The following is an 18,062-nucleotide window of genomic DNA, read 5'->3' on the forward strand; positions in this document are numbered from 1 at the left end:
AGCTACAGCTGCCAGCCGACACCACAGCCACAGCTACGTGGGATCCCAGCCGCATCTGCGACCTACATCACAGCTCATGGCAACACCGGATCCTTAACCCTCGAGGCCAGGGATCAAACCCGAATCCTCATGGATACTAGTCAGATTCGTAACCCGCTGAGCCGCAATGGGAACGCCTTCATTCATGCTTATGCTTAATATTTTGAAAATCTATCAGAGGGCCATCCGCATCATCTAAATTCATCCTGACTCTTCTTGAGCATTTGAAAACAGATCCCAGGTATCATTTCATTTTTTTTTCCTCTCTCTTTCAGTTGCATCTTCCACTGCCCAATGCATGGACCCAGGGACTGCCAGCCTGAAGGAGACATTTTGGAAAAGCCTCACCTTTAGAGTGTCAAAGTCCTTCTCCAGGTAGGACCCACACTTTTCCCTCTCCCCAATCGAGGCGAAGAATTTGCTCCACCAGTCAATAAACTCCTCCTCCTGAGTGGGGAGAAAGAAAGAGATCGTTTCAGAAACAAACCTTTCCAAAAGAGATTCTTCTGGACCAACACCAAGCAAGGCTGATGGGCTGGCCTGGCCCACAATCTCTCTTAATGGGTGAGTTCTGGGGAGCAGAGAGCAGGAACTCCCCCTCTCCCCAGAGGCTGAATGCACAGACCCCCTTGGTGTTGAAAGGCTGGAGGGGGGGCACCTCTCCCGCTGGCTCTGCCCCACCGTCATTGTGTGCTTCTGTCAAGCTCTTGGGGCCTTCTTTGCCTTTTTGTGAAGTGGGCATAATCGCCATGGGATTCCTGCCTTCCAGGGCATACTGAGGCTAAGCGCAAAGGGTATAAAGGACAGCTCTTTGGCAGGAAATGTCAGTAATGTGTTATTTATTCATGAAATACTGTAGACCCAGGAAGCTCAGACCCCAAAGAGCTATCCTGACTCCCTCACCCCAGGAGAAAAAAAAAAAAAAGAAGAAGAAGAAGAAGACTTCCAAAATTGGAACTAAGCCTCCTCCAAGGTCAAATCCAGGCAGAGTCCCTGAAATTCAACAAATACAAAGTGCCCATCGCTCAAAAGACATTATGCTTGGAGTTCCTGTCATGGCGCAGTGGTTAACGAATCTGGCTAGGAAGCATGAGGTTGTAAGTTCGATCCCTGGCCTCGCTCAGTGGGTTAAGGATCCAGTGTTGTCATGAGCTATGGGATAGGCTGGCAGCTGCAGCTCTGATTAGACCCCTAGCCTGGGAACCTCCATATGCCGTGGGTGCGGTCCTAGAAGAGGCAAAAAAAAAAAAAACCCAAAAACAGAAGACATTATGCTAAATAGGGGAAACTAGATGAGGAGACAGGAAGTTTGTGACGAGACTCTCTGCCCTCTCCTTCCTCCGTTTACTCATGTCTGTGGGCAAAGGTGACAGGCCTGCTAGGCCACACACTGGGCTCCCCACCTTTTTACTCCTCCTGCACATGCTGTGTCTGCAGGACCTCTTGGCTCTTGGGTCTAGAATACTCCTTCAGCCGTATCCTGTCCAGGTGTCCTGTCACCCAGGGAGTCAGCAAGCTCCCAGAAGGTGGGACTGTCCCTCTCCCCCAGGCCTCCACCAAAACCCACGCAGGCGCGGGCACTCAGTCCACAGAAATCAGTACCAGTAAAGCTCAGCCAGTTCAGTGGGAAGAGCCAAGGGCAAGGTGTCAGGAGAGCCAATTCTGCGGCCCACTTTCCTCCCCAGTACGAGGCAGGGAGCTAGGGGGGGCTCCTGGGAGCCTGCTCTGATTCTACAAGATGAACTGAATCCTATCATGAGTTTTGGGAAACGCTGGTGCTTCCTTTAAGCCAACGCCTGGTCCTTCAATTCCAGCTTATTAAAGGTAAGCACAAGCCGCAGGCAGGCCGAGGGAACATGAACAGGTGTGGTGGGGAGAGGGTGCAGTAAGGTTCTCTGAGTCTCCACCCATCCTAGAAGTACAGCCCTAACACCCTCGGAGTGGCCAGAATGTGGTGTCCAGACACACAACACCGAAAGCAGGTGCCAGAGCGAGGCTGAGTCTGCAAAGACTCATTATCTGACCAACTTACCAGGAGGATCTTCTGCAGCCAGAAAGGGAAAAGAGGTTCAGATGGGTTAAGATACAGGGCAACAGAGCCTCCTGACTTGTAACCACTCTCGAGGAAGCCAGCAAGGCAGACACTAGCCCTGACGTTTTAAATTCAGTGTGAAGGAAGAGACGCCATGGATGAATAAACATACACAGACACACGTATCCGACTCACATGATCACCAACACACAGAAGGACATACCTCCACAGTTGTGCCCAAGAGAGATGGATATGCTGAAATGCACAGATATGCCTCCCAAGTCCACACGCTTACACACAGGCAAATATGTACACATAGGTAGGAAAGGTTAAAAATGGAATTCCAGTTAGCTGTTTGAGTCCTCCTAAGTCTTTATTTTCTTCCCCAGCTCAGATACTTAAACATTTGGAGTTTATGACTCAAGCTCAGAGTCAGGCATAAACAGGCAACAACCAGTGCGTTCTGTACAAAGAAATGACAGGAACACGATAGTTGTGGGAAAGTTATTGCATTTCCCTCAGTCTTGAAAAACCAAGTAAATTTTTTAAAAAAAGAACACAGAGACAGAGACTCTGAGTAATGTGATTAACATTGTCATTTAAATAGACAAACATCCTGTAATCAAAAAACAACACAGACCTTCTTTTCCAGCACCGTTGGAGCACTTAGAAAAAATTAAAAGCCACAAAGCGATTCTCAATAAAGTCCAAGGAATAAACCATTATCAGTTACATTCTCTGATCATAGTGCAACAATAAAACTAGAAGCCAGTGAGAAACTCACAAATTTTAAATCCCAACCTTTTTGAAATTTGAAGACATAATCTTAAAACACTTCTCAGTCAAAGAGAAAAAAAAAACGAAAATCACAAGTTCTTAGAAAATATCAAGAGTGAGAGGGCTATGCCTTAGAATTTGATAAGTCTGTGCTCAAGGAAAATTCAGTCTTAAATGTTCTTGCCTTAACATAAAATGGGCAAAAGACAATCTTTTCAGTAAGTATTGCTGGGAAACCTGGACAGCTGCATGCACATCACTGAAACTAGAACACACCCTCAAACCAGGCACGAACATAAACTCAAAAGACTTAAATATAAGACAAGACACCATCAAACTCCTAGAAGAGAACATAGGCAAAACATTCTCTGACATCAACCTTACAAATGTTTTGTCAGGTCAGTCTCCCAAAGCAACAGAAATAAAAGCAAAAATAAACCAATGGGACCTAATCAAACTGACAAGCTTTTGCAGGCAAAGGAAACCAAAAGAAAACAAAAAGACAACTTACAGAATGGGAGAAAATAGTTTCAAATGATGCAACTGATAGGGGCTTAATCTCTAAAATATACAAGCAACTTATACAACTCAACAGCAAAAAAGCCAACAACCCAGTTGAAAAATTGGCAAAAGACCTGAATAGACATTTCTCCAAGGAAGATATACAGATGACCAACAAGCACATGAAAAAATGCTCAACAACCCTGATTATTAGAGAAATGCAAATCAAAACTACCATGAAATACCCCCTCATACCAGTCAGAATGGCCATCATTAATAAGTCCACAAATAGAAAACACTGGAGAGGATGTGGAGAAAAGGGAACCCTCCTGCACTGCTGGTGGGAATGTAAGCTGGTACAACCACTATGGAGAACAGTACAGAGGCACCTTAGAAAACTATACGTAGAACTACCATATGACCCAGCAACCCTACTCTTGGGCATATATCTGGACAAAACTTTCCTTTAAAAAGACACATGCACCCACATGTTCATTGCAGCACTATTCACAATAGCCAAGACATGGCAACAACCCAGATGATTGGATTAGGAAGATATGGTATATATACACAATGGAATACTACTCAGCCATAAAAATAACAAAATAATGCCATTTGCAGCAACATGGATGGAACTAGAGACTCTCATACTGAGTGAAGTAAGTTAGAAAGAGAAAGACAAATACCATATGATATCACTTATATCTAGAATCTAATATGCAGCACAAAGGAACCTTTCCACAGAAAAGAAAATCATGGACTTGGAGAATAGACTTGTGGTTGCCAAGTGGGAGGGGGAGGGAGTGGGATGGATTGGGAATTTGTGGTTAATAGACGCAAACTATTGCTTTTGGAATGGATTAGCAATGAGATCCTGCTGTGTAACACTGGGAACTATGTCTAGTCACTTATGATGGAGCATGATAATGTGCGAAATAGAATGTATACATGTATGTGTAACTGGGTCACCATGCTGTACAGTAGAAAAAAAATTGTGTTGGGGAAATAACAATAAAAAAAATTTTTTAATGTTCTTGCCTTTATACAAAAAGAGTGAAAATGAATAACCTGATAACTCACAAAATTAGAGAAAAGTAGGAAGATCAAAATTTGAAAATGATGGAGTTCCCATTGCGGCTCAGTGGTTAACGAATTCAACTAGGAACCATGAGGTTTTGGGTTTGATCCCTGGCCTTGCTCAGTGGGTTGGGGAATCTGGCGTTGCTGTGAGCTGTGGTGTAGATTGCAGATGCGGCTAGGATCCTGCGTTGCTGTGGCTCTGGTGAAGGTGGGCAGCTATAGCTCCAATTAGACCCCTAGCCTGGGAATCTCCATATGCTGCAGGAGTGGCCCTAGAAAAGGCAAAAAGCCAAAAAAAAAAAAAACTTGAAAATGACAAGAGGAACTATGGACAATATTGCAACTGATAATTAAACCCCAAAGCAAACTTTCCAAAGACCAAAAAAATAAACATGCATCAAATCTAATGTTTAAAAGTAGCTATACCAGCACACTGCTACTGGGATGTTGCTATTTCTAGGATTTCCTAAGAGACAGAGCTAGGAAACGTGTGAATGCATACTGATCAGTGCATTTACACACAGCTATATTTCTGAATTTGTCTATCTGCATATATTAAAAAAGAAAAAAAAAGTAGGTATGCCAAAGGAATAAGAAAGATCAAATAAAAAAGATACTATGGAGAGAATAAAATCATTAAGATATTTGCTACACCCAAATCAATGGAAAAACCTTGAAAATATAGATGATGTAGGTAATTTTCTAAAAAATATGTAAACTGCCTAAATTGATTCCAAAGTAATAAAAAACACAAAGAGATCACTCTCTGAAAGTGGAAGAGATCTCGAAGAACTACCTCCAGAAAAGTATCACGCCAAGATGATTTCTTTGGTGGCGAGTTCTATCAGTCTTTCAAAGAATAGGCCTTCCAGTTGTGGCTCAGTGGTAATGAACCTGACTAGTATCCATGAAGACACGGGCTCCATCCCTGGCCTTGCTCAGTGGACTAAGGATCTGGCGTTGCCATGAGGGGTGGTGTACATCGCAGACTGGCTCAGATCTGGCATTGCTGTGGCTGTGGTATAGGCCGGCAGCTGTAGCTCCAACTTGACCCCTAGCCTGGGAACTTCCAAATGCCTAGGCTATGGCCCTAAAAAGCAAAAAAAAAAAAAAAAAAGTGCATACATTTTGTCCCATCACCCTTGTTCTAGAAATCTATTCAAAGACAGTATTTGTAGATGTGCATGAAGATTTAACTACATTTATGGTGGTGAAAAAGTGGAAACAACTTAAGCCTCTGATAATAAGAAAATATTTGGATAAACTGCACATCCATATGATTAAATGTTGCACAACATTAGAAAATGATCCTATAGAAATATGTTCATTGACATGGAAAAGTTATTCACACCTCATGAGATTTGCAAAAGGTTAAAAACTGAATAGTGACGGAGTTCCTGTTGTGGCTCAGTGGTTAATGAATCTGACTAGGAACTATGAGGTTGCAGGTTCAATCCCTGGCCTTGCTCAGTGGGTTAAGGATCCGGCATTGCCATGAGCTGTGGTATAGGTCACAGACACAGCTCGGATCCCGAGTTGCTGTGGCTCTGGTGTAGGCTAGTGTCTACAGCTCTGATTAGACCAGACCCCTAGCCTGGGAACTTCCATATGCCATGGGAGTGGCCCAAGAAATAGCAAAAAAAAAAAAAAAAAAAAAAAAACTGAGTAGTGAGATTTCATTTTAGCTGAAGGAACAAATCCCAAATATCCACAGACATTATCTCTAAATGATAAGATTACAAATGTTTGGTTATTCCTTTTATTTTTGTGTATCACTCAACATTTTCCAGTTTTTCATTGTGTCCATGTATCCCTACCTAATTTTAAAAATTAAAGATTTTTAAAATAATGAATAGAAGGATACTGCAAAACATGCCATCAAGAAAATGAAAAAAAATAATTCACAGAGCAGGAGAAAATATTTGCTCATGTGTATCTGATAAAGAGTTTGTAACCAGAATACGTAGAGAACTCACACAATTCAATCAAAAAAGACAAAGAACCCAATAAAAATGTGCAATGGGTTAAACTAGACATTCCTCCAAAGAAGATACATGAAAATGTCCTATAAGCACATGAAAAGATGCTCGACATCATTAGCCATCAAGGAAATGGAAGCAAAACCACAAGAGAACGCTTCACACCCACAAGGATGGCTATAGTCAAAAGTCAGAAAATAACAAGTGTTGATGAAGATGTGGAGAATTTGAACCCTCATATACTGCTGGCCTGCTGCTCAGTGACTTCTGACACCCCTTCCTTCCTGCATCAGGCAGGCAAACCCTCTTCTAACCTCCCCCACTTTTTTTTTTTTTTTGGTCTTTTTAGGGCCACACCTGCTGCATATGGAGATTCCTAGGCTAGGGGTCGAATCAGAGCTACAGCTGGCAGCATACACCACAGCCACAGCAACACAGGATCCAAGCCGCATCTGTAACCTACACCACAGCTCACAGCAATGCCGGATCCTTAACCCACTGAGCATGGCCAGGGATCAAACCTGAGTCCTCATGGATGCTGGTCAGATTTGTTTCCGATGAGCCATGACAGGAACTCCTAAGCTCCCCCACTCTTGACAGAAATCCTACATGCAGCAGAATCATAATTTACATATTAGTTAGTTTAGACTTTGCCCCCTTGCCCTTCCCCTCTTCTAAACTCCCTTGGCCCTCTCCAGCTCCAATGTACTTCTGGTCAACCCAACCTGGGTTTAAAGAAAATAGAAGCAATCCAAGGAGACTCCTCCACCGCCACCACCAGCATGCTCTTCCCTCCTGTTACAAAGATGCTCTGCTTGCATCAGACCCAAGGCCACCCCTGCACTCATACCCTCTGACCCAATCAAGGATGTGATTCTCTTCATCCTCTCCTGCCTCATCACACTTCCCTCTCTCCTGGATCGTCCCATCAGCATTCAAACATGTGACACTAGTGCCCCATCATAAAAAAAAAAAAAACAACTCTCAAACCACACTTTTTTAGCTCCCACCTCCTTTCTCCCTTTTACAGAATAAATGTCAAAAGAGTCGTCTACCCTTGTCTCTAATTCTTGTCTCTCCATTGTCTCTGCTCCACCAAAACATGCCTGTCGAGGCCACCAAGGACCCAGGCCTCGGTAATCAACCAGCAGCAGCACTTGATACAGACAGTCACTCCTCTGTCTTCAAAACATACCCCAGGCCTTACTGGGTACCACGGTGGTGGGACTCCCAGGGCTCCCGCCCCCTTCCCACTCCTTCCCCTTCACCTATGCTTTGATCATCTGAGTGGCCCGGGGCTCCGTGCTCAGACCTCTTCTCCTTCCCATGCACTCCCACCCGCTTCGGATTCTCCTGCAGTCTGATATTATCTTTTTTTTTAGGGCCACACCAGCAGCATATGGAGGTTCCCAGGCTAGAGGTCCAATCAGAGCTGCAGCCACCAGCCTATGCCACAGCCACAGCAACTCCAGATCTGAGCCATGTCTGTGACCTACACCACAGCTCACAGCAACGCGAGATCCTTAACCCACTGAGCGAGGTCAGGGATCGAACCTGCGTCCTCATGGATGCCAGTCAGATTCATTTCCGCTGAGCCATGACAGGAACTCTGGGTCTGACATCTTTAAAGAACATATATATTAATGGAAAAGGGGAGAGGGATAAATTAGAAGGCCAAGTTAACATACACATTGCAATATATAAAATAGATAACCAACACAGACCTCCTGGAGAGCTCAGGGAACTCGGCTCAATAGTTCATAATTTTACTGTACAGCAGACAGTGACAGAACATTGTAAATCAACTATAATAAAAATATTTTTAAACAAAGCTCCCCCCAAAAAAGTTCATAATAACCCACGAGGGAAAAGAATCTTATGTATAATTGAATCACTGTCCTATAACCTGGAACTAACACAACATCATGAATCAACGATACTTCAGTTAAGTAAATAAATAACATGTACATTGAGGAACCCCACAGGGAGCTCTCTCCAACCAGCATAACCTCTCATCACATGTCCAGCCACCTGACATCTCCAACTGGACATGTGAGAAACTTCTCAAATGGGCCACCTCCAGAATCCAAATCCTAATCACCTCCCACCCACCAGCTCCTTCCACAGTCTTCCTCGTATGAGTAAGTATGGTTCCTTCCTTCCAGATGGTCAAGGCAAAAACCCTGCAGTCCCCTTCAGACGCCTCTTCCTCAAGCCTCGCATCCCATCCATCAGCAAATCCTGTTGGTGCAGTATTTAGGATCAGGCCACTGCTCCCCTATCACAGCCCCCCGGCGCCCAGTCCTCTGGATTATTGCACCAATCTTCTCACTGGACTCTCCGCTGTCACCCTGGCCCCCAGATCTGTCCTGCACTCCACAGTCATGCACATCGGAACAAGTGGCCACTCTGTGAGCATCCTCCAGTGATTCACCAGCTCCCTCAGCATCGGGCCAAAGCCCTTGCAACTACAATGAGCTAAAGTCTCTCGTGATGAGGGCCCCGAACCTCGCCCCCTCCACATCCTTCCGCTTCCTCCCTCACTCGTGCTGCTCCCGCCACACGCTCCCTTCCCAGTCCGCCAACACTGCCAGCTCCTCACACGCCCCCCCGCGCCAGGAACTCTCTTCCTCCCAAAGACGAGTCAAGAGTTATTTCTTCACCTCCTTCAGGTCTCAACTTTATTGAATCCGCTATGCCACATATTTTAAATCCCCCTTCCCTGGAGTTCCTGTCGTGGCTCAGTGGTTAATGAATCTGAGTAGGAACCATGAGGTTGTGGGTTTGATCCCTGGCCTCGCTCAGTGGGTTAAGGATCCGGGGTTGCTGTGAGCTATAGTGTAGGTCACAGACTCGGCTTGGATCCTGCATTGCTGTGGCTGTGGTGTAGGCTGGCAGCTACAGCTCCGATTCGACCCCTAGCCTGGGAACCTCCATATGCCATGGGTTCCGCCCTAGAAAAGACCAAAAATAAATAAATAAATAAATAAATAAATAAATAAATAAATAAATAAATAATCTCTTTCCTAACAAAGCTTAACTGGATCAGACTTAACTTGCAAACACTAAATTACCTGCCCCACAAAAGGCCTCAACATACTTAACATACATAAATAAATAAATAAATAAACTAAATCCTCCTCCCAGCAATTCTCATTCCTCTTCCCTTGCTTTCTTTCCCTAGCAATTATCACCATCAGACATGCCATATATTTTATTTAGGCACTTGTTTATTATGTCCCATGGTAAATCTTTGTCTTTTTTGACATTCACCCTCAGTACTTAGAACATTGCCTGGCACATGTTTGGAGTTCAGCAAATATTTGGTGGATATGTGAATGTCTGAACCACAGGGGGGGGGGGGAGGCGGGGTCCTTGGCGTTTAAATTTTCTAAGGTAGATAATATGCCACTTAAAAAAAAAAAAATAGGCAGGCATTCCTGTTGTGTCTTACTAGTAACAAACCTGACTAATACCCATGAGGATGAGGGTTCCCAGGATGAGGGTTAAGGATCCTGTGTTGCCTCGAGCTACAGGGTAGGTTGCAGAGGCTGCTCAGACCTGGAGTTGCTGTGGCTGTGGTGAAGGCCAGCAGCTGCAGATCCGATCAGACCCCTAGCCTAGGAACTTCCATGTGCCACAGGTGCAACCCTAAAAGACAAAAAAATCAAAATTAAAAAAGGCTTTGTAGTTCCCGTTGTGGCTCATCAGGTTAAGGACCCAATGCTGCATCGTGGGTCCCAGATGCAGCTCGGATCTGGTGTTGCCGTGGCTGTAACACAGGCCTCAGCTGCAGTTCTGATTCAACCCCTGGCCCGGGAACTTCCACATTCCACAAGTGCATCCATAAAAAGAAAAGAAAAAAGGCTTGGGAATTCCCTGGTGGTCTAGTGGTTAAGATTCAGCACTTTCACCACTGTAGCCCAGGTTCAATTCCTGGTCTGAGAATGGAGATCCTATATCAGGCCCCCACACACTATAGCCAAAAAGAAAAAAAAAAAAAGAGGCCTACAAAGATCTTTTCTCCCACTATATACAGAGGATAAGAACATGAAGAGGGTGAGAGGAAACAGCAACTAGAGATCTGTGATGATTTCTGACAAGGTGTCCCCACACCCTACCCACCTGCCCAGGTTAGCTCCAAAGTATGCATGGAAGAGACCCCTCTGTAACTCTGGGGATCTGGGAAGCAGCAGCCATCCAGATGCTGCCAGAGGAATTGAGGCATGTGGCCCTTGGCAGATGGCTGCAGAGGTGTCATGGGTGAGCTGGGGGGAGTCCTCGTCATTTCCCCTAGACCTCAGAATGGCACAAAAGAACTGCCTGCCATGCTCCTCAAAAGGGTGTGAAAGGCAATTGAGGGAGAGAGAGCGATTGTTTGGTCTGTATGCCCAGGAATCAGTGGGCCTGTAGATCCAGGGCACACATACTGGTGACCAAGGTCCCTCCTTGTGGAGGTCATGACATTGTGGAAGCCCAGTGAGGATAAGGAAGAAAACCCCCCAAAACTGACTAAAGCTTAAACCTACAGGGTTGAAGAATCCCAGGACTCTTTTGCCATCAGGGAAAATGTGTGCTCAAAAGAGAGATTAAGATGAATTACAGAAAAATACAGTTATATTGTCAACACACCCAAGGATGTGACTTGAATAGTGTCATTCCTGCTATTTCACTAACCTGGCATCTGATGGAGTTAGTTCATGCCCACTGCTTCCTTCTCTTCCTCAAGAAGTCCAAGTATAAGATAGCATACTCAGGGAGTTCCCATTGTGGCGCAGTGGTTAACGAATCCGACAAGGAACCATGAGGTTGAGGGTTCGGTCCCTGCCCTTGCTCAGTGGGTTAAGGATTCAGCGTTATCACAAGCTGAGGTGTAAGTTGCAGACACGGCTCAGATCCCTCATTGCTGTGGCTGTGGCGTAGGCCGGCAGCTACAGCTCCGATTCAACCCCTAGCCTGGGAACCTCCATGTGCCACAGGAGGGGCCCAAGAAATGGCAAAAAGAAAAAAGCAAAAACAAAAAAAAAGATAGCATACTCATAAGAATGAGCCCCACGGAAACAGGACAGTCCTTCCATGGCTTAACCCAGATAGGCCAAAGCCAACCAGCCCTCTGATGTTAGTGGAATCCCATAATCCAAAACTCTGAAAGGGAAATGGCCCTACGTTCTCTAATTCCAAGTGTGCTCTTGACCTCATTTTGCAATAGCTAAGCATCTAGCCTTGGAACATGGCAAGGAGGAGAGACAAATTCAAAAGGATCGGTTGTTGAAGTGTCATCTCAGGCTTTAGCTAGAAGTCTGGCCATTGAAACGTTATTTCCCTGCGCCCAAGGTTCAAGGTCTCTCACCGAGCAGCCTGCCAAGCAAAGAAGTCTGATTAAGGCACGGACGGGCGGCCTCTCCAATTTCAGCTAATAGCCAACATTCAGTTCCTGAGCAACCAGAGCCACGTAACAAAGACATGTTTCTCCAGGCCTGATCCAGTCTAATGGACACCCTAATCCCTCTGAAGACCCAAATCAGCACAGCCCCTTCAGAACATTTAATTTCCCATTTTCATTCAGTGAGCCTAAGCCATTTCATGAATATGGATAACGAAACTGACAACAATCATTCTAAGCCTGTTTTTTTTTTTTTTTTTGGTCTTTTTGATTTTTTAGGGCCACACCCGAGGCATATGGAGGTTCCCAGGCTAGGGGTTGAATTGGAGCCGTAGCCACTGGCCCACGCCACAGCCACGGCAATTCCAGATCTGAGCCTCGTCTGTGACCTACACCACAGCTCACAGCAGCGTAGGATCCTCAACCCACTGAGCGAGGCCCGGGACCAAACCTGCGACCTCACGGTTCCTAGTCAGATTCGTTTCTGCGGCGCCACGATGGGAACTCCTTTTTTTTTTTTTTCCTAAGCCTGACTTTCTGTGAAGTGAGAGAAGTTGGGGCCAGGGAGGCAGTGGCTAAGCCTGACTTTCTGTGAAGTGAGAGAAGTTGGGGCCAGGGAGGCAGTGGAGACAGGGGGCATCACTTGTGTTCTTGCCCCAGGATGACCACTTGAATCAAAGAGAAATGTTCATGGTCAAATTCATTTATCACCAAGGAGACAATGTTAAACCTTGGGGTCACTATATGGAACTATATACCCACCTCTAAAAAAGAAGTCTATATTTTTAAAACTAATTCTAAGCAGCACTTCCTTGCCTATGTCAACCCGGAGGCAGACATTGGGACCTTGTTGAAAGTAATTTTTGTCTAGGCACAAAATCATGATCAAGAGAGTCCTGTAACAACCCAACACTGGGACTACTGGAAGTTTTGAGTTGATGTCTGCAAAGTTATTCTGCAACCAATAAAGTTGACCATGATCAACGCTCTTGTTAATGTCATCAGTATTACCAGCTTGACCCCCAATGCTGCTGCCCTAAAGCTCAACATCTGCATAACTGGAATAAGGATACGATGATTCTCTATTCTTTAGTGAATTTCCTAAGACTTTAAAGCCAAATCTATTTGCTCATACACACATTAATACAAACACAGACATATCATGTAAGTATTCACACCTACATGTAAACCAGACAAACCTCCAGACATGCAACACCCCGACTTTGAACCCACCTACCCCATGAACACTAAGCCCCTCACGCCCCCCAAAACCACACAGACACACGCCCACAGCCAGCTACCATGTTGATTCAGCAGAACTCTACACACTCATAACAAAAATCACTTAATTATTTCCACAAGTGGAACACTGGGCTTTCAACCTCTTGTTGACACTCCCTGCAGCTCTGACTCCATGTCTGTTGAAGGGATCATTACTCTGTTACTCGGACTTCAAGCTGGACCAGCAGAGATGGGAGGGGAAGGAAGACCTTTAACCAAAACGCAGAATTGCTTCCAAAAGCCCCAATGAATAAATGTGCCTGAAATCTGGCAAAGGCAAGCAGATGGTGAGCAGAGAAGGGTCAGGGTCTGACAATTTGACTATTGGCCTGTTCCAGATGGAGGACCCAAGTGGAGGGCGGTGGGGGGGTGGGGGGAACGCCTGTGGGGAATCTCTTTCCAAACTCAGGAGCCTATGTATGTACATGGACCGCTGACTTGGTCCTCCAAGGACAGCCTGACCACCTAACCTATGTAACCCATGTAGAAAGCCCGGTTAAATGGAATCTATCCAGGAGGGTGCATGAAAGAAGATCCCATCAGAGTTTTCAAGAAAACCAAGAGACATCACTAATTCAGAATTTGTGATGATTCCAATAGGGCCTGGGCAAAAGCTTGCCTTACCTTCATTCTGCTTATGTAGACAGTTTTGTTTTAACACGGGTTCCAACCATCTACTTAAGAGAAAAACTATTTTTGAAGGCCTTCCCAGGACTGGAGAAGCATTCATCAAACTACAGACACTAATCGTAGCTATCTTAAATTCAATTTTAAAAGTATTTGGGGGGCGCCTACTATATGCCAAAGTCAACCTACTTTCTAGTCACTATGTGCGTTTTCATACACAAGACCATAGTGCTTTGCAAATATTCTATATTTTGAACTTGCTGCTAATTCGGGCTGGTTTCCCATGCCTTGGTGAGTGTGAGCGAGGCGCTCACATCACTGGGCAGGTTGATAGGCTCCACTGAGCATCCTCAGAGGAACCTGTACTCTGCAGTGAGCTCTGAACCAGGTTCCAAGCATTGTTTGGACCCAGGCTGGAGAGGAGGAGGGGATGGGGCGAGTGACGGGACCAACAGGGGTAGCAAGGCATTAAATCAGACCTCGGAGAGAACTTCCTGTCCCAGAGGTTTCCAAGAAAGCCAAGAAATTCCCTCTGGGAAGAGATGGAGCTTCTTCCTCTGGGTAGGAAACCAGGTCCCTTGTGGACCAGGAGAAAGACCTCTTGGGAAGAGGGGCGTACAGGGTGAGAACTTCCCCGAGGGGTGTACCCCCCTCCGCCAAAGTACGGGGCTGGTAAGGCGGGGGGCTGGGGCCTCTTCCTCCCTGATGAGGCCCTGGAGTTCGCCAGACAAATCTCACCCTGGGCTGTCCCCCCTGCATTGCACATCAGGGCGGGGGCGGGGGGGGGGTGCACCCCCGAGGAGACCACAGGAATGCCAAGCAGGGGAAAGGCGCCCGGAGCCAAGGGCTCCGGCAACGAGGATCCAATATCGGCGGGTGACTCCAGCCCCCGTAACAGGAGAGACCGTAAAGTATGTGCTCTGCTTCCCAACCAGCAAACACAGCAAATAACCAATTACTCCAAATAGCTAACAGATTTCAGCTCTGATTTCCCTCCCCTTCCTCCCCAGTGCCTTCACTTGTCATTTGATGGGCGATTTGTATTTGCTCTGAGAAAATGAGAGAAGGAATGACTCACAAAGGAAGGTCCGGATTACACACAGTGACAGGCATCAAACCTCCCTAATCAGAACTAATGGGAGCGGGGGGAGGCCAGGCTGCACTGGCAACACATCTGAACCGGAGATATTTTTAAAGAAGTACAGTTCTGTTCCTCTCAAGCACATACAGTAATTCTTGCTGAACCAAGAGTGCCAAATGCATGTCCTCAGGAAACCTACTTTAAGGAGAAGATAAGCATCGTCCTAATTAGCACATCAGACAGATACAAAAAAAGTACAGGTAAAAACCCATTCCTGTCATTAAAGTTCAAATACACCCCCTCAAACGCTGGAGGTCAGAGAGGCAAGCATGTTGCGCTGAGACAAACCGCCTTGGATGGGATGCCTTCTGGAAATGCTTCCTTACTTGGGAGCCACACCCTGTAATTGATTCCTTTGCTCAGAAAACCTTTGCTTCAAAGTCTTCAGATAAATTGTTGTCAGTACCCATGAGCGGCAATGAAGCATTCCCCCCAAAACTTGGAATTAAGGGAAATAGGGCTGCCCTTGGAGAACCAGAGCATGAAATCAATGCAGAGGGAGTCAGCGCAAGGAGAGGCAGTCACCTCAAAGCAAAAGGTGGCTTCTACACTCAGCCTTAACCATAAGTGGGTAACTGCACTAAAGACTCTATCGGGGGTGGGGGTGGGGGTGGGGAGAGGAACCAATCCGTCTTGGAAATACAGGCCAGGAGGGGTTAGAGCTGACCATTCACAGCTGCTCATACCAGCACCATCAAGGGGAGGGTCTCGGGCGTAGGGACAAAAGCTGTCCCTACATTTGGGCACGGATATATCAGTCTCCTTTAGAGGGCTATCACTCAGTGTCAAATCCCAGAACTCTCTCCCCTTGTTCTGATTCTTCACTCATCTCTAATCACAATTTGGCTCCCTGATTGCTGAGCCTAGAGAGAGAGACCACAGGCTGGACCACCATCCAAGGTCACATCCCCCAGGCAGTTTTTCTCACTGTAAATTCATAAACTGGAAACCTTGGTTTAGAATCTCGAATAACATGCATCTAGCCCTAAGAAAGTTGACCCATCAGGTTCTGAACTCAACAAGGTTGAGGGTCATTCCAGCCAAGACTGTAGAAATTTCCCTAAAAGTAATGCCCTTACCTGGTGTTTCCCTGCTAGGAAAGAGTCAGCCCCCCTTCATTTAAGAAACTCTTCTATAGGCGTTCATAGGCAAGAATTGTGGCTCTGACCTAGCCACCTAGCACCTGACGGCCACCACAAACACAGAAAAAAACTCTCTTCAGCCCAGTAGAAAGGCCTCTGATCCTATTTTCCTTCTTGCTTCTCCCACCCAACGGGATTCCTAACAGGCAAAAGTAAAACTGCAGCAACCTTAGGCTGTTCCCTTCTTCTTTTTATCTGAGTTTGAGATTAGAAGGGGGCCCATGCCCTAATGCAAGAGCCATCTGAGCCCCTGGTACTTGACAAGTAAGGTCTTCCCTCTACAAGGACAGGAAGAAAAGATTAAGGTTCAAAAGAAGTTCAAAAGAAAAGGAACAATATGAGGACTAAGGCAGGTGTTCCATTAAAGAGTTGAGTTTAAAAATGAAAGAAAACAAATGACCAATTTATGATCACAAAAGGTCACAAGACGTTCCCACAAACGAGAAGTTAGAATATGTGATCCTGAAGGAAATAGATTCTGCATGAAGGCATCTTGCATGACTGTCATTGATTGTGCATAACAGACATTGATTTCCAGCAAAATGACAAACTAGAGGACCAGAGAAACCCTCTAAGTAAGAACACCTCAATTAGCAAATCCTTTTTAAATGAGTGACCGAGCTGACGGGAATGTCAAGAAGATACTTGGGGGCAAATGAAAGCACAAAAATCCAGAGAAAGAAGGAGCCAAAATGCAAACTAACTGTGGGGCCCCAAAAGCACAAGTCAAACATTTAGTTTTAAGTGAATCAGGGTTTGTAGTGTTTCCAGGCATCTGGTAAAAATAAACACATGTCCTCTCTGAAAGAATGTGACTTTCATCCAGACCTCAAAGAACTCTCAGACAAAGTTCCAAGGAACATGAGTTCACAATCAAAAATACTGAAGTACATAAGAAATGAGGCACCATGAGCGAGAGTCAGCTAGAAACACCAGCTGCAGATCAGACCCATAAGGACAACAGAAGCAGAATTATCAGGAATAGGACTTTAAGGGGGGAGAAAACTGTTTAAAAAATAAAAGGAATTAAAAATATGGCACAGAACAGAAGACTTCCAAAAATAAACAAGCGGATTTGGGGAGAAAAAGAGAACTTTGAGAGAGAAAAATATTAATGCTTAGGACTAGAAACTCGATAGATAAGGTTAAATAGACTTTAGAAACAACTTAAGACTTCATGAATGACAAGACATATTTTCAGAAACTAGCCTGAGTGCCACATAAACCCAAAATACGAAAGATGAAGCGATATGGAGAACAGAGCAGGCCCACCATAGATCTAATCAGAGTTCCAGAAGGAAATGAGAGAACAGAGAATAAGTTAAATTTGAAGAGATAATGATCCACTATCCAGAACAAATTAAAACAAAACAAAACAAAACAAAATCCAGTCCGCAGCTTTAGGAAGACAAAAGCACAATGGAAGCCAGAAGACAGGCTGAGAGGAAATAAGGGTCAGTGAAACTAGTGTTTCTAAAATAAGGGTGAAATTAAAATATTTCCAAACAAAAATTTTAAAGTGAGAATATTTACAATGAATTGATCCTAATGATAACAATTTCTATAGGCTTCATTTCAAGATGGATGATCCCAGAAGGAGAAAGACTGGTCTACAAAACAAAAGTCAACGCAGGTATAGCTAAAAGAAAAATTGATCACTTAAAAAAAATATATTGCTTTTAAATGTTCTTGGAGTTCCCATTGTGGTGCAGCAGAAATGACTCCAACTAGGAACCGTGAGGTTGCGGGTTTGATCCCTGGCCTTGCTCAGTGGGTTAAGGATCCAGTGTTTCTGAGAGCTATGGTGTAGGTCGCAGACTCGTCTCGGATCTGGCTTTGCTGTGGCTGTAGTGTAGGCCGGAGGCTACAGCTCTGATTAGACCCCTAGCCTGGGAATCTCCATATGCCGCCAGTGCAGCCCTAAAAATACAATACAATGCAATAAAATGTTCTTTATAGATGTGAGACTAAAATACCAAACAAAAGTTTGTAAACTGGTAGGTGACTGGAATTAAAGCATCTAAGTTTCTTGCAATATTTTGGAGGAAGCTATAAACACCAATTAAATTTAGACTGTGCT

General features: G+C 45.1%; 1 protein-coding gene across 16 annotated transcripts in view; it reads right to left on the minus strand.

The window, feature by feature from the left end:
* Positions 1 to 18,062, minus strand: part of DYSF (dysferlin) — a 228,349-nt gene that overhangs the window by 38,669 nt on the left and 171,618 nt on the right. For all 16 annotated transcript variants that reach the window (XM_047781803.1, XM_047781796.1, XM_047781799.1 and 13 more), the window contains one exon: positions 388 to 486. In XM_047781803.1, the coding sequence (XP_047637759.1) occupies positions 388 to 486 (99 nt within the window). The remainder of the gene's footprint in view (positions 1 to 387; positions 487 to 18,062) is intronic.

Source organism: Phacochoerus africanus, chromosome 5, assembly GCF_016906955.1.
Source record: "Phacochoerus africanus isolate WHEZ1 chromosome 5, ROS_Pafr_v1, whole genome shotgun sequence".
Lineage (NCBI taxonomy): Eukaryota > Metazoa > Chordata > Mammalia > Artiodactyla > Suidae > Phacochoerus > Phacochoerus africanus.